The sequence below is a fragment of the Camelus bactrianus genome, chromosome 10 (genome assembly GCF_048773025.1).
Source record: "Camelus bactrianus isolate YW-2024 breed Bactrian camel chromosome 10, ASM4877302v1, whole genome shotgun sequence".
NCBI classification, from domain to species: Eukaryota; Metazoa; Chordata; class Mammalia; order Artiodactyla; family Camelidae; genus Camelus; species Camelus bactrianus.
The window spans coordinates 38,975,192-38,999,926 of NC_133548.1; the positions used below are offsets into that span (position 1 = coordinate 38,975,192).

At 34.1% G+C, this 24,735-nt stretch overlaps 1 protein-coding gene across 2 annotated transcripts in view; it reads right to left on the bottom strand.

Moving 5' to 3' along the window:
- Positions 1-24,735, bottom strand: part of FAR1 (fatty acyl-CoA reductase 1) — a 62,339-nt gene that overhangs the window by 20,324 nt on the left and 17,280 nt on the right. For both annotated transcript variants that reach the window (XM_074372357.1, XM_074372356.1), the window contains exons 2-4: positions 16,297-16,492; positions 8,380-8,555; positions 1,982-2,161 (exon numbers count right to left, since the gene is read on the bottom strand). In XM_074372357.1, the coding sequence (XP_074228458.1) occupies positions 1,982-2,161; positions 8,380-8,555; positions 16,297-16,485 (545 nt within the window). In that variant the 5' untranslated portion in view covers positions 16,486-16,492. The remainder of the gene's footprint in view (positions 1-1,981; positions 2,162-8,379; positions 8,556-16,296; positions 16,493-24,735) is intronic.

Genomic DNA, 24,735 nt, shown 5'->3' on the forward strand with positions numbered 1-24,735 from the left:
AAAGGAGGGTGATACACTAGGTGACCTCTATGGTCTTTCCCAGTCTAAATGTCTAATTCCAATGTTATGTATTTCTTTTCAGATACTTTTTCTTATTGTCTATAATACTATGCAAACTTGTATACTCAGTACTATTATATACTAATGATACCAATACTACCTGATGAGGATGGATGAAATGGAGATTATCAAGATATATTTTCTTTTGTATGTGGAAGTACTTTTTGTGTGTGGAAGTACTTTTGGTGTGTGGAAGGAAAAGAATACTAACAAAATTAAAGGGAGGCCGCTACTCAAATTAGGAAAAATCCCATGGTGGAGATGAGCTTTGAAAAATGGAAGAGATAGTTGCTACATTCAAAAAAACAAAACAAAACAAAACAAACAAACAAAAAAACCTGGCTAACCTAAGGAGAGACTTTAGCCAGTAAGCTTTATCACTGGAGTGAGTTTATAGAGCCAATCTACAAGTTATCTTAAAATTATCTGCTGGCCAGATTTCTTTGTAAGTAAAGAAAAGAGACAACAGAATTAGAAGGGTTTAGGCTCTTTCACAGCAACTTAGATGTTTGGATATACCAACTACTAGTAACAGAAAAAGTAAAAAGCTTTATTAACTTCTACACTCAACTTTTCCCAGACATATTAAACACTTCTGCCTACTGACCTGTGAGGAAAATGAGGTAGATATTTCAAGACCATCTAAGAAATGGAGTCAGAAAACAGAAACCAGGGAATTACCATTAGAATGTCTCAGTAAGCTCCCATACTTACTAATTTTCTTACAGCCTATCTACTTCCTCATAGTGACTTCCAGGAAAGCCTTAAAGAAAAGGAATTATGTGCTTATTTTAGGAGAAAACTTAGAGAAGGAGCTATGAACACTCTGTAGCACACTTGGGAAGAAAAGAATTTGATTGACAAAACAGTGGATGGTAACTAAGGAGATGAAAGTGGACAGGATCTCTTCGAAGAAAGGAGACCTAGGGGAAACAAAGAATAAAGGAGGAAAAAGCCTACAGGAATATTATATGAGAATTAACAAATACGTGAAGATATGATAGATACTGGAATTTTCTATATAGTCTAAAAAGAAGGGAAGACTCTTCTTTTTATTCTTGCTCTGATCCTGTCTGTTTCAATTAATGAGAAGGTGCAGGCTGAAGCAAATAAAATCTTCGCCATGCGTACTTCACTTACTCCAAATCCATCAAATATACACAAATATTTCTTAAGCAATAATTGATGGTAGGTCCTGGTCCTCAGAAAGATGATAAACAATAATACTAGGAGCATCAATTAAAGGACCATGACTCCTATGATTTCCTAATAATTGAAGGCCCTTCTGTAGATATACAGTCAACCCTTGACAAACACCGGGTTGGGGCACTGACCCCCAGCGCAGTCAAAAGTCCACATATAACTTCACAGTCGGCCCTCTGCATCCACAGATTCAACCATCTGCAGATTGTATAGGGCTGCAGTACAAATTTATTGAAAAAAATCCCCATACAAGTGGACCCACATAATTCAAAACCCATGTTGTTCAAGGGTCAACTGTACTCCACTGGGCAAAATAAAAAGGATAATCTTTTAATAAATTAAACCTTGCTATTAAATAGGCAGTCATTAGTCTCCTTGGATATCAGGCACTTCTTAGTGGCTAAGATTGATTCCCTGAAACTGGAGACCCCAATGTCATGGATGAGTTATTCAGAGGCTTTTCTCCCACCATCACACCTGTCAAAGTGAAAGCTCCACACTGACTTCACCAAGAGTAATTTAGGTACAAATCTATACAATAAAAATAACATAGTAGATACAGAATACTTTGTTGAATAAGAAAGAGAAAAATGTATACATATGTGTGGGTTGGGGAGAGAGAAAAAAAAACTGAAATAGACCAAGAGATAAATGTAAATAGATAACCCTGGACCTAAAGTTTGGGATCAAAGCAAATGTATATAAATGTCAAACATACTCTAAAGAATCAATCAGCTTCTTGGGATCCACAGGGGGTGGATAGACTACTTCATCAATATGCTTTCGATTGCAGTAGGCATACGCTGTTGACACATGCATGAACACTTCCAGATTCTTCATCTGTTGTGCAAGCAGAATAAGCTGTCGTGTAGCAATCACATTTAACTGAACAGCATCTCTGCAAAAGAAAAAGTGACAATAAAAAATTGGGAAGCTATGTCATTTATTTCACCTGCTAAAAAAAAATCTTATTTCCATTTTAGTAAGAGTCAGAGACAGAAAGGGACAAATAGATTTTTGTTTCTTTGCAACTGATCCCTTAGCTCTGATTTTGTGTACTTGTTTCAATATGAATTATATCCATTCTATCAGTTGTGTTTAAAATTTTTCTGAACATAAAATAAACTTCGTATTAGGATTTTAAGCATAAATGCACAAATTAAAGATTTAAAATCACCCAGATAAGGACACATGATTTCAGTCTATGGCTTTTATGCATACATTTTTAAGTAATTTTTTACTTCCTCTGCATCTTGATTTTTGAAAGTATAATGTTTCATGATATGGCTGTACCAGAAGGAGAAATAAAGATAGTTAAATGATTTTAAAATGCTAAGGTAGCATTAACAATAAGGGTAAAACAGTCAATGAAAATTTAAAAACATTAAACTATATTAACATATAATCAAGTAGAAATATGTTTACTTCTCTCTTTCTAGCAATTAATCTAAACACCTTTTTAAGAATACCTTACAAAATTCAAAAGGGTATTGTAATAAAATGTACATTTGTTACAAGAGGCACATGCAAGACCCCAAGATGATCTACATATTCCCTTCTTGAAATTTATTTGAGGTTTATAGTTTCACTAATGCAAAAGTATATATGCAGAAAAATAACTGATGAAACATCATCTAATAATAGCAAAAGCCTGGAGAGCCCAAATATTCACTTATGAATGAAATAATTTAATAAAGTAGAATTTTATTGGTATTTTATCACAGTGAAAGAATACAGCCATTAAAATAATTATGACAACTATAAAAACATGGAAAATCTGTTTGAATAATATTTTAAAATATACACATTATGAAGTGAAGCAGGATTAAAAATAAGACTCTGGAATAAGACCTGGGTTCAACCCTGGCTTGGCCAACCTATCAGCTAGGATTAAGTGACCTGGTAAAGTCACTCAAGCACTCAGGCCTCAGTTTCTTCACCTGTAAATGAGAACACATAATGGAGACTACCTACTAAGATTTGTATAAAATTAAATGAAATAAAATAGCTCGCAAGTATTAAGCATTATTCCTAACATAGTCCCCAAATAGGCATTCAACAAATACTACTTAAGGAATAGGTAGTTTTGCTTTCTATTACACTTTTCTTTATAGCTTATTTGAGAAAAAAAAAAAAAAGGTGAAATACTCAATACCAGTAATACCGTGACAAAACAAGGGAAGTAATACACTGTTGGTGACACTATAAACTGAGACAACTGACCCAAAAGAGACTAGGACAAAGTACCGGGTATTACAGAAATGACATGGCTATTTAGATAACCTACTGAAATTAACAGAGAGGAAAAACTTGTTTTAACCCTAATTTTTCAAACAGAAAGAAATTAAATTCCCTAAATTTGCTATACTAAGTGAATATTACATAAATTATGGTAAGCAACATAATGAGATACCACTTCATGATAACTATAACTATGAAGAGAGAAATACAGAAATTGTTTCAATAAGTAAAATCACAAATTCTGTTTATATTTTGCAGAAAACAATATATTTTCAAAGAGAGACCATCAGGAAATTTTTTTTTAATAAAAATAATTTTGAGTACTTTCTAAAATTCTTACATTTCAGTATATAAGAAAAAAACCCAACTATTCTTTTAAAAGGCCAGGACATGTCACAGAATCCAGTCCACTTGACTATAAAGCAGTGCTCTGAACCCTATTACTTTTGCAAAACAATGGGAATGGGGAGGGTACTGTTTTGGAAAAGGTATACAGAGAATATTCTGTTACAAGGTTCCTGAGGACAGGACAAGTTCTGGGTCACCAGGAACAAGAAATAATTCATGAGAGGAGAAACTCCTGGGCCTTACTTTATTTTAATTTAATAGTATCTGAGAATCTATGAAAACATACTAGAAGGAAAAAAAAATTTAATGAACTAGTTGGATTGGGGTCTTACAATCATGAGTGTATCTTTTTTTCTTCCTTATCTCAAACGAGGGGGAAAAATCTGTTGAAATAGATATCTAGCAAAAAAGACATTTCACAGAGAGGATACTGTGCACTAGACTGTAAGGCAAAGAGCTATTTTCTTTTGCATTTGCAAAACAATAGTGGTAGGGAGAGTAATGTTTTGGGAGCAAGACACAAAGGATATTCTGTTACAGGTTCCTGAGGATGTTGACAGAATTTCTGGGTCACTGAAAGTAAGGAATAACTTGAGAGAGGAAACACACCTTTGCCTTGCCTACCCACCCGCTTCCACCAATCGGTACCTGACAGCCCATACCTGAAGGCATTTTTGTTCCCACATAAGTAATTCTCAGTATCTCTGCCAGGCTGGTATCCTCACTCTGTTTTACCACCCCCCTCCCAATTTCTACTTCACTGAAATTCATGCTCAGTCCCTGACACGTTAGATCAGAAAGCATTTAGTAGTACTAAGCAAAAAATAAAATTCTCAGCATGTTTTGGTTATATGGATTCATAAATGCATCTTTTATAACACTGGCTTTTGGGAGGGGCAAAATGAACAATTATAGTCCATCATTAATGTAGACATAGAAACCACTTTAAAAAAGGAAAAAGCTCAACTTGGAACTGCCAATAAATTTTCTTGTTCACCTGTCTTCTACAGACATCTTGCGTTGTTCAAAATCTATGTCGATAGTAACACTTCTAAGACTTTTGAAACCAGAGATCACATGCTTGGCATGACAGATACCTTTGAGCTTATTAAAAAATGCTGATTGCTGGACCTCATCCTTAGACACTTTTAAGTGTCTGAATTGAGTCCTCGGAAACTACATTTTAAATAAGTTTCTCAGACCATTCCGATCTCTCTCCCACCATCCCCTTCCCCACCTCTGAGAAAATACTACCTAGATGACAGCTCATCACAATTGCTGCTGATTTTTTAAAACTTAATGAAGATACAGACAAAGATGTCTAGAGGCCAATTAATCAATCAGGGTAAGGGACTCAGACATTTGTAATTTAAATCACACCCAAGGCTCTTGCTAAAAATGAGGACTCCTGGTTATTATCTCAAAACTATAGGATCTGAATTTGGCAAGTACAGTCCAAGATTCTGCATTTTTAAACATTTTCCAGTAATTCTTAAGATTCATAATACATTATAATGTCTGAGAATCAATGCCCTTAGACTCAACAGTTTCTTGATCTTTTCTAATCATCCATCTTTACTTCCACTCCTTTCGGAACACCTACTCTCATATTCCTACCCTGGACCTTCTCACCCCAAAATGCCCCATCTCTGAAATCTCATACTCTGAATTTTCCTCAGGCCACACCATCTGTCCTTCCATTTCTGCCTTTAATCCTGTCTTCTGTCCTTATCATGGTCTCTTGTCTCTTGACACTTGTTTACTCTCAACTCCACTGGCCTCCTACCTTCACTTTCCCAAGGTATACCAGACCCTATGATCAATTACTTAAGTAACTCCTTTTATTATCCTCAATAACACTCTCCTTTTTTTTTTTTTTAATGGAGATACTGGGGATTGAACCCAAGATCTCATGCATGCTAAGCATGTGCTCCACCACTGAGCTATATCCACTGCCCTCATCTTTTGTCAGTATTTCTTTATGATTCTTAATCTTGATACACATTTTTTCCCACTTCAAGATTTATAAACCACCATATCTGAAAATAAATGAGCTCTGCCACCTCTCAACTCTCATAGCCCTTTAGTGTATGCTCTTTGACAGTAACTTTGTATTTCCTATCCTATTTTATGGTTATTTAAGCATGTTCTATCTCCTCTATTAGCCTATATGGAATTCACAAATAGGATTTGTGTGTAATTTATCTTGGTTTCTCCCAATATATTGGGTATAATATTGGGAATAAAGTCTGGATTTTTTTGCCCTGGCAGTAAAAGCTCTGATCTATTTTTTATTAATCATTAACTTAAAAAGTGGTTATAAAGAGTAACTGTTTTGTAAGTAGTTATTATATGCCAACCTACAGTATTTTAGAACAACTGGCCCAAATCTAATGTTGCAGTAACACACCTTAGCCAACAATATTCATTAGAGTTGCATCAGAAAATAAGTTTCAATGTAATGACTAGAGTTAGGTCAGTAAACATACATGCCTTGACAAGAAAGAGAAGAACAATAAATTTTCTTGTTCACCTGTCTGTCCCTTCCACTATGGTATCTCTAGTAAAAAGAAGAAACAATAATAATAATAAGATTCCCCTTTCGTTACTGGCAATCTTGCTTACCCTGAGGGAATAGAAAAAGGAGAGAACCTTCCCTGAAAATATACTTTGGTCCTCCTTGTAAAGGTTACTTGGATGAATTTCACCCTAATAATGTTGCCTGTTAGCTAATTAATTTTCCCTTTAAAAGCATCTAATTTTCCCTTTAAGCCAATGAAAACTATACCACAATTATCCAGTATCTATATACCTTTTTTTCTTGCAAACAGTTTCAGAAGGCTACATGAATACTTTCTTTTAGTTATGAAAAAAATAATGAAAGCTAGAACTATGGGGGGAAAATATCTGTTAGACTGACTATTTCATATTAAAAAACTACCTATAATCACAGAATCCAAAGAAAATAATTGGCCAATATCAAAAGACATGTATATAAATACACATACATGTAAACACATATTTTATGAAATGAGATCACACTATCATTCTAGTAAGATTCTTTTGTCACTTTTGAATCATGAACACTTGACGTCTGCATAGAAAGAACTAAGAAGTAAATTACTATCATCAGATAATAAAGGATAAAGTCAAGATTAGAACTAAGGTATGTAATTCCAACGCTCATGCCCTTTCCATTACATAGTGCTGCTTCAGCTTCCTCAAGTATAAAATGGATTTGTACATTATATTACAGTGGATAATGTAAGCATGGAATGAAATAATGAATGAGAAAAAACCCTGAAACTATAAGGCATTTTTACAGAAATGTAGAGGGCTATTACATTACACACTTGTGATATAGGCAAACCTGCTATAATGCTTTGGCATTTAACTGTCACGTTACATAATGTAATGCTGATTAAGATTTATACTTCTATATTATAGACAATATGGGGGATAATCTCAAAACCCTTTATAATCAGAATTGAGTTTAAAAACATTTTAAGAAGATACCCCTCAAGCAATTGTGAAACCTAAAGAAGTCTGCATCATTTTAAATGGCCTAAGACCATACAATCAGATTAACGTTATAAAACTGATTTCAGACATAACATAAGAAAAAATGCTCTGAGGGGGGTGGAGGGTGGGAAGGGATAGACTGGGATTTCAAAATTGTAGAACAGATAAACAAGATTATACTGTATAGCACAGGGAAATATACACAAAATGTTATGGTAAGTCACAGAGAAAAAAATGTGACAATGAGTGTGTATATGTCCATGAATGACTGAAAAACTGTGCTGAACACTGGAATTTGACACAACATTGTAAAATGATTATAAATCAATAAAAAATGTTAAAAAAAAAAGAAAAATGCTCTGAATTAAGAATCATTACTTGAAACATATATTTGTTAGAAATTTTAAAACATAGTGACTGTTTAGAATGTTATTTTTTTCTTGAAATAGGCATCTTGGAGGAAGTCCAAATTACTTTTAAATTGAACTTATATCCAATGTACCCTGTCCTTAACGCTGATACCACAGTTTTAAAACAAGAACAAGGTATGACTTCAATTTATAAGCTGTTTAATCTTATTTTGCAAAACCTGAGCTTAATTTTTTAAAAATTTTCAAATGGATATGTGTAAAGTAGAAAAATGAAGCTGTTGGGGTATATGCTTCTGAAAGAATGGAGAGGCAAGCAAATAAACACTATTGTTAAGACTAACACTCCTACCCAAGGTAAATTTCTCTTTCTTCAACTCCACACTTTCTATTTCTTGCTTCCTCCTTATCCCATATTTAAATTCATGGCAACTTCTTCTAACAAACATATACTAGCTAACAAATGTTTTAAAATGATAACAAGAGGAAGGAAATTCTTTTAACACTCTGTAGGACACTGAAAGCCACAATTAACAGAGAGCAAATATTTTCAAAGCAACTTGACTAAAAAGTAGAATGTGAATTAGATCTTTTAATTCTGTTGAAGTTCAAATATCATATAAATACCTTTACTTACCTTAAATTTTCATTAAACCTTACTGTAGCTGCACAGTGGAATATAATATTGGTAGAGTCTATGATGACTTCCTTATCTTCTTCACAAAGAGCCAGTGTAGGTTGGGTGAGTTCACTGTTGATTGCTATAATTTTCTCCCTAAAATCTGGATTTTCATCTCTCAATCTGTCAAAAAGCTATTAAGGGGAAAAACAGTTTAGGGCAGTATTTTTCAAATCTCTAAAACCCACTCCCTCAATGATGAATATTTTAAAAACTTCAACTATGCAAATTCTAAGGTTGCTATTCTTAATTGCTATCATTCTGTATGAAAAACACCTGGTGGGGCCCACATTATTATTTTACAGATGAGGAAACTGAGACACAAAGAGATTAAGCAACTTGCCAACGACACAGAGATGGTAGTTTGCAGAGCTAACTTTGAGCTGTCCATGTCTTTGCTGATTAGATTACATTATCCCTCAGAACAGATGTTAGTAATACAAATATCAGGACAGATTAAAATGATTATCTGGATTTCTAAAACCCAATCCTTAATTTATAACTTCATTTTATTTGGGCTTTAGTCCCTTTCAGTAGATTAGAATAAAATACCATTACTCATATTCTTCCTAAAATCTTAGAAAAATTTTAAAGGGGGAAAAAAAAGTAAGTACGCTAAAGGAAAAAAAAAGTTGGCAAGCAAATATACAGATTGAATCTGCACACACTTGAGAAATAGCATATATATAAGGATTCTAACCTGAAAAGTTAGTATTCCTTAAGTATACTCAAAGAAATAAATTTACCTAAAGAATCAAATTGCAAGATGATTATAGTGTAAAGTCCCATTCAATTGTGAGTCAAATTTAATTTTTTATCCCAGATTTTATAGAGGAAAACTGATGCTACCTCCAGATCATTACTCTATTACACTTTAACTCTCTACTCCATTTAAAGTCCATACTTGCAGTTTAAGCAGAGATTCTTAATATGGGAAGAAAGTCTATACAACACATATGGTGCTCACTTTCACCTTCCTAGATGACTTCAGTAAATAACAATCTTCCCCTCTGCCACGGTTGGCTAGTGACTTCAACATTAATGAGTTCTTATTTAATAAAATATTTACTAAGCATTTCAAATGAACCAAGCACCTTCTGGACACTGAGAAAACAAGAAAATGACTTTTGTCTCAAGCTACTCAAAGCCTAATAGGAAAAATTAAACAATTAAATGGACAATTAAAATATAGTGTTGTAAATAAAGTAATAAAATAGGGGTAATATTACAGTATTATGAGACTGCACAGTCCATGATAAGATATGAGGGATAAGGAATATAAACTTCATGCGGACAGGGACCACATATATTTTGCTCACCACACAGGTAGCAGCAGTGATCAGCCCCTTAGATCCAGACTATAAGAAGCTTTCCCCAAGGTTCATTTAAAATACAACCATTTATCTTACATAAAACACAAGTGGTTGGACCTGGTAGGAAGAGATCAAGGCCTAGGACAAAATTCTGAAGAATATTTAAGGGGCAAGCAGAGAAAAAGGAGTCTGAGGAATGACCAGAAAAAGTACCTTTAACACGCTGAATTCACAGTTTTTCATTTTCCCAGATTGCCAATGACCTTTAATTCCCCTTCATATAAGATATCTCTACCACTATCACCAAGACATGATCACACCGCTTCATAAGTTACTTTTCAAACTTAAGGCTCTTCCTCTCTCTAGCCACTATCTCTTTATTCAGTATCATCTTTTCCAGTGCTTTTAACCCACTGGTACCCTAATTAGTTCCTTCTTTACTAAGTCTACTAATGCCCTCTTTTTTTATTATTTATTTATTTAAAATGGAAGTTCAGTCGGTTACAATGTGTCAATTTCTGGTGTACAGCACAATGTCCCAGTCATGCATATACATACATATATTCCATATATTCGTTTTCATATTCTTTTTCATTAAAGGTTATTACAAGATATCGAACATAGTTCCCTGTGCTATACAGAAGAAACTTTTTTATTTTCAATATATACTGGCTAACATTTGTAAATCTCAAACTCCCAAATCTGTCCCTTCACACCCCCTTTCCCCAGTAACCATAAGATTGTTTACTATGCTGCGAGTCTGTTTCTGTTTTGTAGGTGAGTTCATAGTGTTCTTTTTTCTTTTCTTTTCTTTTTCTGTAGATTCCACATGTGAATGATATCATATAGTATTTTTCTTTCTCTTTCTGGCACTAATGCCCTCTTTCATGTGCTTTCTTACCTTTCCAGAATTTATTTCATGGTCAACTATTTTAATCTAATCCTCATTAGCAATGGAATTTCTTTCCCAGAGACATTACTGTTAAATCAGTGGTTCTCAACTTGGGGCAGTTTTGGCCCCCAGGGAACATTTGTTGATGTCTGGAGATATTTTTGCTTTGTCACAACTGGAATGGTGAGGAGAGGGAGCTGCTAGCATCTGGGAAGCAGACGTTTGGAATACTGATCACCCTACAATGCACAGGACAGCTCCCCATAACAAAGAATATCTGGCCCAAAATGTCAACAGTGCTGAGGTCAGGAAATTCTGCTATAAAACAATGTCCCACTATAGTATATGCTCTTTGCCCATGCTCTTCATTCCTATTTCAAAATCACAGTAGGCTCTATCTGTAAGTTTCTTACTAACTTTAAGTGTACATATTCACTGCTACTTAGTATAAAAAAGGACTCATTTTATTGATTTACCAGCAATGCTATACGTAAGGGAGAATGCATGTCCCTAGGATTAGGTGGCAGGATGTGCCAGGAGAGAATTAAAGGCATAAGATACAATGACATAATTTTATGAAGCATTTTGTCAAATATTTAGACAAATATTTGGGGGCAAAGCATTTTTATACTGAAAATAATGGTCTTATGTTTAGACTAAACCAAAAAAGTTCAATGAAATTTCAGGCTTTAAGTAGAAGGTAATAATTTTCTTTACAAATTAGACTTACTATGGAGGAAAAATTTTAGAAGCATAGCCTGGAGACCCCAGAGGAAATGCCCAAATCTTTTACATTTTACTCAGGCCCTCAATTCCAACCAAGACATCAATTTCAATAGTAGCTCTTACTCAGTCTCTCTTAACACCTGTACAATCTCTTTTATCCATCCTCTCTCTTAAAAACTCTCTATCTAGACAGTAGGCTCCATTAAGGCAGGGACTCTTTTATCTTATTTATCCCTGAATTGAATCAGTTACATCAAATCAAGTGCCCAGCCTTGAATATGCACCATAAATGTTTTCTGAAAAATAAAAAATGAGTAAGAATAAACAACCTCTCACTAGGGAGAGGGTGGGTGTTGAGAAGGGAATTAAAGTATACCAATTATAGCAGTTCATGATAAAATGCCAAGATGAGTACACAAAGGGCAGAGATGACAACGAAACATACATGGGGGCATTTTTACTTAAAATAAGACTTGTGGTCTTCTAGCCCCCTTGATGACTCCCTTCTCAAAGGTTTTAAGGGAAGCAAGGAATTCCAAAAGGATTCAGCAAAGAATCAGAAAGAGAAAAAAAGGTGAAAGGAGACTAATGTAAACTATTTGTATAGTTAAAAAGAAGCATAGAGATAATGTCTCAATTTCTAAGAAGTGTACAGAAATGTGTATCTTACAGTTAAATAAAAATAAAAGCAACATAAATGTTTACTGTATGATGTCAAAGAAAAGCTAATGTGACATGACAACTAGTTACAACAAAGATATATGAAGTTCATTCAAAGCAAAAAATCTGGTTAGTTTCGATGTAAGGGTTTGCTACTATTTTGGTTTCTTCCAACAGGACTATAAGAATTTAGACATTCAAATGATCATCATTCTCATTTCAAAACAAATGTTATAATCAACATTTCTTTAGGGGATACGTCAAAGAGTTAGAGCCCTTATGTGTACCAAAACTGAACTCATAGCTTTCTAATCACTTTTGTTTCTGACTTCAACTTCATTCTCTGAATCTCTACTGCCAAGCTTGATTTCACATTAATTTTGGATGTCTTCAAAAGTCAACTCTCTCCTTAAAGCATGAACATTTGCCCCTATTTCGTATATCCATAAGAATGTGCCAGAAGGCTGTCCCCAAAGGTCTAAGTAACACTGTATATTCTTAATCAGCAGCAGTTCTCAAAGCACAATAAGATCCTAAAAGTTCCCGAAACTATTTCAGGTAGTTCACAAGGTCAAAACTATTTTCATACTAAAACTAAAACATTATTTGCATTTTTCACTTTCATTCTCTTACAAATGTAGAGAAGAATTTCCCAAAGTCTACATGTATAGATGACATCATCATTCTGATGGCCGATGGAATTAGTGCCTATACATATATCCTTAATTTTTAAAATTTCTCAGTTTTAACTTCTACTATGATAAATATCAATAAGATATTTGAAACAAAACCTCTTTGAAGTCCTCAATAATTTCTAAGAGTGTAAAGGGGTCCAGAGACCAAAAGTTTGAGAATCACTGCCTTAAATAGACAGAAACTTTCAACCTATTTGGAAGATATGAAAAAGTATAGCCATAGGGTAATATTAGTCTGCAATACATTATAGTCAATTTACATTATCAAATAATTTGCTCACAAGTTAAAATTAATGATCACTTGGGGGAAAAATGCTACAAATTAAATCATGTTTTTAAAAAATGTCCTTATACTAGGCTATCAAATAGTTTTCATTTTAAAAGGATCCTGAACACAGTCAATCCTCAGTTCTCAGGAAGAAACTGGAGATGAACTTTGTACCTATCACACTTTAAGAAGGCAAATTCTTTAAGCACAGTTATTATGCAGCTACCTTTTATGGTGGTAAATGCTGAAATGCTAACTCAAATCTTTTTTTTTTAATTGTCTGTAGAGAATTTAGAAACAATAATAAAACTGACAAATAAAACTTGCCTTTTTTTATTGAGGTACACTGGTTTACATAAGTTTCATGAGTAGGACATTATATTCTGGCTCCTATATACACTACAGTGTGCTCACCATGAAAAATTTAGTTTCCATCTGTCACTATACAGTTGACCCCCTTTACCCATTTTACCCTAACCCTACCCACCCCTTCTTCTCTGGTAACCACTGCTCTATTCTCTGTTTTTATGTTTAAACCACATCTTATTTTTAAAAATAAGTACCTAGAAAGTTCATGTGGTAATTCCTTAATCTAAGAGTTTAAAGTTAACACTAGCTATACTTTTGTCATGTTTAAGTATAAATATTCATTTGAAGCCCTCTTCCTCAAGTCAAATGAGCAAAAATTTTAAAGAATAAAAAACTAATAATTTTTAAAGGCAGAAACCTCATTTGGGGAGAGGACGAGTGCTGGTAGGAAATATTCTAGCACTTGATATTTATTTAATATGCCTTACTCAGCTTCCAATAAAACAAAAACCACGGCTTGCTTTGATGTTCTTTGAACCTGCAGAGCAGTTCTCATTTCAGAACCTTCACCCCTGCCGTTTCCTCTACCTTTACCACCCTTCCTCTGCATACACACATGGATTCTTCCTCACTTCATTCAGGTCTCTGCCCAAACGTCATCTCAAGAGAGAACTTTTCTGACCATCTTACCTCAAGTGCACCACCATTACTTTCAACTCTCTTTATCTGCTTTAACTTGTCTCCCTAATTAGAATATAAATTCCGAAATGCTGGGACTTTGTTTTGTTCACTGCTATACCTATAGAAGGACTCAATCAATATATCTTTGCAGAGGGAGGGCAAACAGGAAGAACACAAGTGCAATGGGAAGGACGCTACTAGAGTGTAACTAGCCATATGAGCTATACTGTCACTGAGTAGCCCTTTAAGAAGTAGATTTGTTTCTAAAAAGTAATTCAGAGAAAAGAAGTTTTTCTAGTTAAAGTAAGGATTATTTAAAGTTTTCATATGGGGACTTAATAAACAGCAGAGACAAAAGTAATAAGTATTATTATTCTTTAGTGCCTTAATAATAGTTTCAAATTATTTCTAAAAGGAAAAACTAATATTAATTTACACCCCACTGTTAAAACCCTGTGGGTCTTTATGAGCAGAAAAAAATATAAACAAGAAAAACATGGAGGCTTTACATAAGTGAAATTTATCTTTCTGAACCAAAATTATATGTGAATGGGAATCATTCTCAAATAATCTAACACCTTAGTAAAGAAAACATTCTAGTTTAACCTTTTCTTAATTTATTATAAGTCACTGTAGTGAATATTGGTGATTATATTTTATTATAATGCTGTGATGTTTAGAAAATTAAAGTTTATTTAATTTAAATTTTTAAATACTCCTGTAAGGGTCTTATTGTGCATCTTTTCTCTTTACTCTCTTAACTGTCCTTCTGTTATCATACTTTGTCACTCCCAGGACACAAGCTTCCCACTACTGCCATAACCCATAAACTGACTTTTATTCCTGCTGTTTTTACCTCTGTTATTCTCAGTCGTCCTTCACCTTCTTCTGATTTTGTCATCTTCTCTTCTAATTTTTGTCAACTTGGGCACCAAGCTTTTTGACATCAGCTTTGGGAAATTAAGCTATTTTCACTCAGTGTGTACCAGCTACAACTCTTACAACTAGTAAGCTATCCAACACTCAAGATTACTTTCCCCACTGTATCAAAAAGCCTTCCATCATCTTTGCCTTACTTTTTTATCTATTAGGGAAGTAATGTTATAAACTAGAAAGAAATTTATTATATCAAGTCATTTGTGTTACCTCTGGCATCTATTAGCTACACAACTTCAGATAAAATGACAGCTTCTGAGATTCACTGTCCATATTTGTAAAATGGGATATATCAACATCTAGCCTATCAGAGCATAAGCTCTAGGTTCAATTGTCAGAGTTCACAGACACTGGATCTAGCACTATGTAACCTTATAGAATGGGAACAGCACCAGTACTTATGCTATAGAGTTGTGATAAATACATATAAAGGTGCTTTGCACACAGTGCTTGGCACAAGGTAAGCACTCAATAAATATTAGTCATTATTAACTATGGATTCCTATTGAAAGATCAAAACAGACTGGAATACAAATGTCTAATAAATTATTTCTTAATTCTAGAAAGTTGTTCATCAATAATTAGTCATCATATCTTTTGACACTTTTTCAGCAATTCTTTGCTCAGAGCAACTCAGAGGTTTCTGGGGTTTTGGGGTTTTTTTTGTTGTTGTTGTTAGTATGTAAGTCAGCTGCCCTAGAAGCTTAAACGGTATCAGATACCTACCTAATAACTAAAAAACTACATAGCTACTGCACTAAACCACCATCGTTAAATGTCAGATAAATTCATTCATTTTGAGAAAATTCAAAAGCTTCTGATTGTGAAATAATTTTATTCCAGCTCATTTCCATTTTTTCTCAGTGATTTTTTTTTTTAAGGTTCAAAATGTATGACATATTCTTGTATTCTGTACTATCTCTCTGTCATCATGTTCTCATTCGTCAAATGGGAATATGTGACTTTGCTACCTCCACCTCCTAATACTGTTGTAGGGAGCAATTAGTGCTTACAAATTTTTAACTGTTATCAAAGCACTGTGTCTCACAGCACAGTAGCATAATTAGAAACCACCTCTTAATTGTTACTGTTCTAAAAACCACTTAAAATATCTAGTAATTACAAATAACCTGCCTTAAATATTCTAAAAACACATTAAAGAGCTACCATAAAGGTAATTTAGAATTTGTTATTCAATTTTGCCCCCCATAGATGAAAGCTTTTTTCTCCTACTGATTACAAGTCATATCCAGTTTATTGCTGTTCTATAGGATTTCTTTTACTAATATTTTTCAGGGTATTGAAGAAATACACCAAACTGTTGATGATTACAGTAATTATACACACAAACAAAGATGTTTTTCTCTCCTCCAAATGATCATTTTCCACACTTACCTTGCCACTAATTACTTCTTCTACTCGCTCCTGGGGTGTCTGTCCAGCTTTCTGTCTCACCAAAACATACACTGAATTCACCTTAGGACAAGACCTCAGCAACTTTTCCAGAAGTACCTTCCCAAGGAAACCAGTAGCTCCAGTGAGGAGGACATTCTTGCCTTCATAGTATTCTGGGATTGAAACCATTCTGATCCTAAGGAAAACATGACAAATAAGCATCAGTTCAAAGATTTATGTTCATTGTTATGTACTAGAAGTTAAAAAATCTCTTAGTAGTTAAGTAAGTATTTTAAAGAACTGGTAAAAATCATAGTTGAATATTAACAAGAGGGGATATTAACCTCTGGTTCATTGTGGTAAGGCAGAAACTACACAGAACTGAGACACTAGCTTCTAATCCCTGTGCTTTTTCCCTGGATCACCTCAGACAAGCCACTCACCTTCTCTGCGCCTGAGTTTTGTTAGTATAGTTTGTACCAAACGACCTCTAAAAATTCCTTCAGCAATAAGAACCCAAATCTTCATTTAAACCTCAGTTAAATCTGAAACACAAATGGTGTTTCTCTGTCTCTGAAAGTATTTATAACGCCAAATAGAGGTCAGCAGCAAGACTCAATAGCCTAGCTTGTATAACATGGTGGGGTGTCATATTCACCTATCACCACCAGTTGAAACAAGAAGAGGTTAACACCAAGTCCTTTCTCCTACATGTCTATAGTGACAATATATCCAAAAGGTGCTCAAATCTCCCTTTTAAAAACAGTCATAGTAAGAAATACACAGGCTGACTTATCCTCCCTACCCAATTCCACTGAAACAGCAGAAAAGACAGTCAACTAAGAGAATAAACAAACAAAAGAACCACGATGAATGGAAAAAAACAAGATGCAGAAGGATTCATGAAATATGTCACTATTCAAAGCTCAGCACATTCAAAACAATGCTATTTATTGTTTAGAAATGCACACACAATAATATTAATAGATACATGAGAGAAAGTGTAATACAATTAGAAAAGGCAATAAAGAGCTTTCATTGTATTTGTTTTCTCTAAGCTGAGGAGTAAATACGTGTATTTTATGTTCAAAATTTTCACAATTATAAAAAGAATAAATTCATAACAATTTGAAAAGCAGCAGCAGGCAGGAAGGAAGGAAAAAAGAATTTCCATTAGAAATAGATGAGACTAAATTGACAGAGAAGCCATAGCAGAAGAAATAACAACCCAGGCAAACACAGGAAAAGGACCATAAGGAGGCAAGAACTGCCCCAACCCCCTAAACACCAAGCTCAGGATCAAGAGTCTGAATCAAAGCATAGGGGAATAAAGGTAATTAAAGATTGCTCACAGAACAGCAGAGCCACTTCTGATAGTCTTACTTCCTGTATAAATTTTAGTTCTCAGGCTTACTATCAAGATCTGCTGAGAAAAACATCCAGCATTGGTGATAGGGACAAAACAGAAGTAGGGCTGAGCTTGAGTATGATCTAAAGATCCGCAAATGGAGGTGAGGAAGTGGAGGAATGAGAGAGTAAACAAACAGAACCAAAAGAAAGTCTTCAGAGCACTGGGCCCCAGAAATAAATTTTAGGTCCTCATACTATCTGGCTGCTGCTGGCCTTTAAAACAAACTTATGCAGAGCTCTCAGTTGGGAATTCCACTTGAAGAAAAGCTCTTTTGGAAAAACAGATCTCAAAAAACTGAGAGGAAGCCAGTATCAGTTACCAAAACCAACAGTCTAGTCCTTCATAAATATGGATAACCACAGATCACCAGATATTTAAGAGATACCTACAAAATTAAGGACCAAAATAAAAAGCAACAGAACCGACCACAGCGAAAACTATAATGAAAAATTTAAAGAAAACTTGAACTCTAATACCCTCCAAGCCATTCGTAAGTATATCGCATCCATCAAATAAGAAACTATAATGAAAAAAAAAAAAAGAATAAGAAAGCATTTGGAAATCAGAAATTCAGATGTAGAAAATTTAATCTATAAACAATCAGAATTATCAAGTAAATTTAAGAAGGTCACTAGATACAAGGTTTATGTGGGAAAAATAAATGTATTTCTATACACCAGCAACACACAGAAAATGAAGTAAAAAAAAAAAAAACCTATACCACTTAGAATACCATCAAAAATACCAAAAAATTATGGAAAATATCAAGTATTGACTGGTGAAGATGTAAAGAAATTGGAACTCATGTACCTTGCCAAAGGGAAAGCAAAATGACTCAGCTGCTATGGGAAAGTTTGGCAGTTCTTCAAAAAGTTAAACACAGAATTATCACATGGCCTTCATTCCACCCCCAAAAAACTGCAAATAGATACTCAAAACAAGTATATGTACACACGTATACAGCAGTACTGTTCAAAACAGCAAAACAGTACAAACAATCCTAATGTCCATCAACAGATGAATGGATAAACAAATTGATATATACATATAATGGAATACTACTCAGTCATAAAAAGAAATGAATTACTAATACATGCTACAATGGGGGATGAACCTCAAAAACATTAGCATGGTGAAAAAGTCAGATATAAATGATCATATATTATATGATTTCATTTATATGAAATATCCAAAAGAGATAAATCCATAGAGACAGAAGGCAGACTGGTAGTTGGCAGGGGCTAAGGAGCGAGGAGAGAGGGCAGTGGAGGAAAACTGCTTAAAGAGCTTTAATTTTGAGTGATGGAAATGTTTTGGAACTAGACAGGTGGCAGCTGCAAAACATTGTGAATGTAATAAATCCCACAGAATTTTTCACTTTAAAATGGTTAATTTTATATTATGTGAATTTCACCCCAATGAATCATTTTTTTGAAAACATCAAATATTAGAAATAAATGTAAAGGATGTTTAAGACTAGTATTCTGAAAACTACAAAACAGAAATTAAACAACACTTAAATGGAGACATATACTACATTCCTGGATCAGAAGACACCTTTATAAGATGTCAACTCACCATCCTTAGATTCAATATAATCCCAATCAATATCTAAGCTGTGTGTGGAAACTAAGATTCTTAAATGTTACAGAAATGCAAAGCCAAGCCAAGCATGAAGAATAACAAACCTGGAGAACTTACATTACCACATATCAAGATGTATTATAAAGCTACAGAAATGTAGTATGTGGACAAGAAGTAAATAGTATAGTCAACTGGATATCCATACAGAAAAAAATGAATCTTGATTTTATCTATATCATACCACACACAAAAATGAATTCCAGGTAGACTATATACCCAAATGTGAAAGGTAAAATAATTATGATTCTAGAAGATGACAGAGAATATCTCCATGATCCTAGGGTAGGCAAACATTCCTTTAATAAGACACAAGAAGTGCTAATCAAAAAGGAAAAATATGGACAAATTGGAAGACACTAAAACTGAGTTCATGTCACAACACTATTAATAGGGAGAAAAGGCAAACCAGGTAAAAGATATCTGTAATTATGTATAATGACAACTGATTACTATTGAGAATATATGAAGAACTAGAAGTCAGTAAGAGAAAAAACAATAGAAAAATGGGAAAGGCTTAATGGACACAAGGAAGCATAAAGAAGGAGAGTATCCAAATGGCATTACAAAAAATATCCAAATGGCCTATTAGCACATAAAAAGGGCTGAACTTCATCAGTTATCAAACCTCAATGTCAGCCCACTACACTGTCCCCAGAATGGCTAAAATAAAAAAGACAGACAATTCACAGCATTGGTAAGGTTGCAGGTAGAAAAACTGGAACTCTCACCGACTGCTAGAGAAAGTACAGATTGGTATAACACTTAGTAAAAGTAGTACTACCTAATAAAGCTGAATAATCACTAACGTGATAAAGCAATGCCATTCCTAATGATACACCCAACAGAAATGAATACATGTATTTACCAAAAGACTTATAAACAATGTTTACAGCAGCACTATTTTACTGGCCCCAAATTTTACAAATCCAAATGTTTGTCAACAGTTTATCATATAAATTGTACTATATTCATACAATTTATACAATGGAATATTAAAAAACAATGAAAATGAAGTAACTATCACTACACTACACACAACATGGATGGGGCTCACAAAGAGAACACTGAGTCAATGTGGTCAGATACAAAAAATATATTATATTCTATCATGTACATAAAGCTCAACAACAGGCAAAACTCATATATGGTTAAAAGTCAGAACAATGGTTATTTCCCATGGCAGGAAGAGGTAGTGACCAGAAGAGGGTGTGTGTGAGGGAGGCTTCTGGGATACTGGTTATGCTCTATTTCTTGATTTGGGTGGCTCATTTTTAAAAACTCATCAAGCTATACATATGGACCTTTTAAACGTATGTTACACATTAATAAAAAGTTTACTTTTAAAAGTAAAAGCAAACATAGGGTGACCATATGTCCTGGTTTGTCTGGAACATGGTTCTATACATTATCCAAGCTTAATTTTGATTAGAGTCCCCTTTTCAAGAGTGTTCCAGTTTACACTACTTACAAGCTGCTTCAGGTCCTCAATAAGACTACTTCAAGATTTCACTGACCCAAATCCTAATTAAAACTACAGAGCATTAAAATTAAAATGTTCTCACAGGGGACAAATAAAGAATAATTCTGCATCAATATACCTGAGGAATCTGGTAGGCATTAATGACAATTACATTCTAAATACATGTTAAACACAGTATCCTGAGCACATGACCTAGAACAAGTTATCTAATTCTCTGAGCTTCATTTTCTTTATATGTAAAAATTACTTCAACAAATACTTGTTAAGAATCTACTAAATACCAGACACCAGGAAGTTTTCTACAGGTGTTAACATGTATTTAAGACAGAAAAAGATATTAAGCAATTTTTCCTTTAATAATTGAGGATTTATAGCCTGACTATGTGATTGGCTTAACCCTAAAGAAAACATAACTATGTGCTTTCTTCCTCATCTACCAGGACACCCTCCCTATAAACCCTAAACAACATATCTGTTAACACCAAATAGCAGAAAACTTTTACCAAACAACTCTCTCTCCTTAACAGTATAAAGATTATCTGCTAAGAGTGGCAGAATGAAACTGCTTTTTATCAGTTTTAGGTAACTATCTTAAAGCTACTTGCATGTGATTTTATCCTACTATAAATATAAAGCTTTATGGTTTTCTTCATGGAAGAAAGAACAGAATTCCCACAACTCCCCCACTTATCACAAAGCAACCAAAAACACTACAAGCACCAAGTATTTTTAAACTGTCTCCAGGTATTCTTGGAAGTATTCCACCCACCAGTACACTTTACCCTATTAACTTAATGGCAAAGCCAGCACAAATGAGAATTCTTTTAAAGGAAAAGTGTAGACATCACATCTTTCACATAGTCCTGCCAGATGGCCAGAAGCTACAGGAAAAGCAGAAGTCAAGAAAAAAGTGCTACCGATTCTCCCAGCACATGCTGTCTAGATTCATACTATGTGATTCTACAACACAGTGAGATATTTAAGGCTCTGATCATCTACTGAAAAGAAGCTGCAGCACTGCAATAAGGAAAGCAGTAGTACCATTCCATGTGCCAGGGTAGAGGAGCTGTGAAATGTGATGCAAATTTATTTTCACTGTACTTGCGCTGCCTTAGGAAACACCACCTAGCAGTGGCAGCTGGGTATTTTCTTTAAAAAAAAAAAAAAAACCTTATCCTGTGGTTCAAAAGTTAAAGAGGCAAAATCTTTCCGAAGACCAGCAAAATGGTGGGTACCAAATATCAATTATTTTCAAGGTTTTCTTCCTCAAATGAGTTTTCCCAGTGGGTTTTTTGTTATGCATTTATATTTACATTAAGAGAACATACTAAAAAGCTACTTAAACTCCTAGCGATGAATGTATCTTAGTTAAAGTCCAGGCTTTGCCACTTTGAAACTATGAGATCCTAAGATAAAACTACTACTTTGAACCTGTTTCCTTATCTGTAAAAGGAGAACATGCAGGTCTCACGGGCAAAAAGAGCCTGAAATGAACACAAATGGAGAAACCACAGAGAGATTCTAAGATAGCAATCACCTACTCAATATAAACTGCACCCTTGTAAAATAATTGCAGTCTCTTAATAAAAGTCCTAATATTGATGGAAGGCCAATCATGTTGTCTCATTCGTTTTAGAAACCTAGTTAAGATAAATAGAGAGAAGATCCTCTCTCTCATTTTCAACTTTAAAAAAAAATTCTTTAAATAGACAAAGCAATTAAAGTTAGAGGCTGGGGTATTACAATAACAAGAAAATCACAAAAATCTACTTTAAAAAAGCAATCCTTTAGTGCCAAGAAATGGGAATTCTTTTGCTTGTGTTAGAGCTGAAAACAACTCAAATTAATTAAAACTTTTAATATACTGTCAACTAGTTGTTGCAGACACTTGCTAAACAGAAAGACAAATGTGAATAAGTATATGGAGATTAGGGTGGGGTAGGAGGAAGGAACAAGAAAGAGGCAGGCCCATGGGCTTGAAGCTAGCAATTTTGTCTAAGGTCACTCAGCACACATATATGGACAAGACAAATGTGAACCAGTATCTTCTTTTTCTTAAAAAATTTTTAAATTGAAGTATAGTTGATTTACAGTGTGTTAGTTTCTGATGTACAGCAAACTGACTCAATTACGCATACACATATTCTTCTTCAGATTCTTTTCTATTACAGGTTATTACAAGATATTTAATATAGTTCCCTGTGTTATACAGTAGGTCCTTGTTGTTTCTCTATTTTATATATAGTAGTGTGTATATGTTAATTCCAAACTCCTTATTTATCCACCCCCACCCCTTTTCCCCTTTGGAAACCAGTTTGTTTTCTATGAGTCTATTTCTGGTTTGCAAATAAGTTCATTTGTGTCATTTTTTTTAGATTCCACATATAAGAGAGATCATTTATTTGTCTTTGTCTGACTCACTTTGAACCAGTATCTCCTAACTAAATTCCACATTTATAGAGGGTATAAAAAGTTTCTACTTGTCTTATAGTGAGGTAAAGACAACAACTCATGAGTAAGGTCTAAGTGCACAGCACTGGAAAAGAAGTTCAAAGAAACTAAAGAGGTTGTCTAGAAGGTCCCTTCCATTGTTAAAGTTGTATGATTCACTGTAAGAGGAACAGCATTCTTCACTACAGGGCCTTCTTGGCTTATAAGAGACAAGAATGTGCTCCACAGAAATTTTAGCATATGAAATAAGGCAAATCCTGGCTAAAAAAATTCTTAAAATTCCGTACCACTTCACAATAAAAGTTGATAGGCTACCAACACAATTTAGAAATGAGACTACTGACTGGTTCAGGTAGACTCTTAAACAATTAAAATTCAAAGGCAATTAGACTTTACCAGTATTTCCCCAAGGGCCATTTCCAGAGGCACCCAAACAGAGTGAGAAAGGAAGAGGTGTACAGTCAAACTTAGAACTTGACTCAAAAGACCACCTAGATGTACTTAATTATTGCCACTACAGTTTTAAATAAAAAGATATCATTCTCAGGTTAAGAAATAAGCACTTACCAAAAAGGTTAGTGGATTTATTTCCAACTCTGCTCTATCCACTGAAAGACCTTTCCTAAACAGAATCATTTATTGGAATGTTGGAAACAAAAAAGGGCAGTAGAGGTAATAAACTAAGGTAGAAGACAAGAAGCTCTGGGGTCATGCTTAAGATTAACAACAAAATTCAAACATGTTTCTAAAAATATCTATACCAAGATATACAAAAATCTATAATGAATACATATATTATGTGTTGGACTTAACTACTTTTGAAAAACAGTGAGTTTTGCTTAAGGGAGCATAGAGGTTCAGAATTTGTACCCCAAAGCATATCACTATGGCATGTAGGTTACTTTGAACTGAAGGAACAGATCCAACAGATGCAGAAAGAAGTCTTCTTAAAGCTTCCCTTATCTGATTAAAAGCAGAAACTTCTAAGAAATGAGGACTGCCACAAGAAGGACTCTTTGGGTGAGTTTCATGGCCATGAAAAGTATAGAAAGTTAGCACTGAGATGAGTTTGCACAAACTTTACTAAAATAGCCTACATCTTCTGTTAGTTTTCCCATATATTTACCTTCCTACAATTTACTGCCACTAGTAGCCCAAATGCCTTTTCCTTTGTCTAGTCATTTCACTATAATTATAACCTTTTGTTAATATGGTGTATAAGCTCTCAAGTCTAACCATCTCTTTTGGAGTTTTCACTTCTTTTCTGTGAAGCCTTCATGCACATTTTAAAAAAATGTATGTATGCCTTTTCTCTTATTAGTCTGTCCTTTGTCAGTTTAATTCACAAGAATCAGTCCTAGAACATAAGAGGACACAAAAAAGGTCTTTTCTCCCCTACATCTCTTGAACTATTAAGAAATCAAATCTCTAGAGAAGCCAATTTCAGTACTAT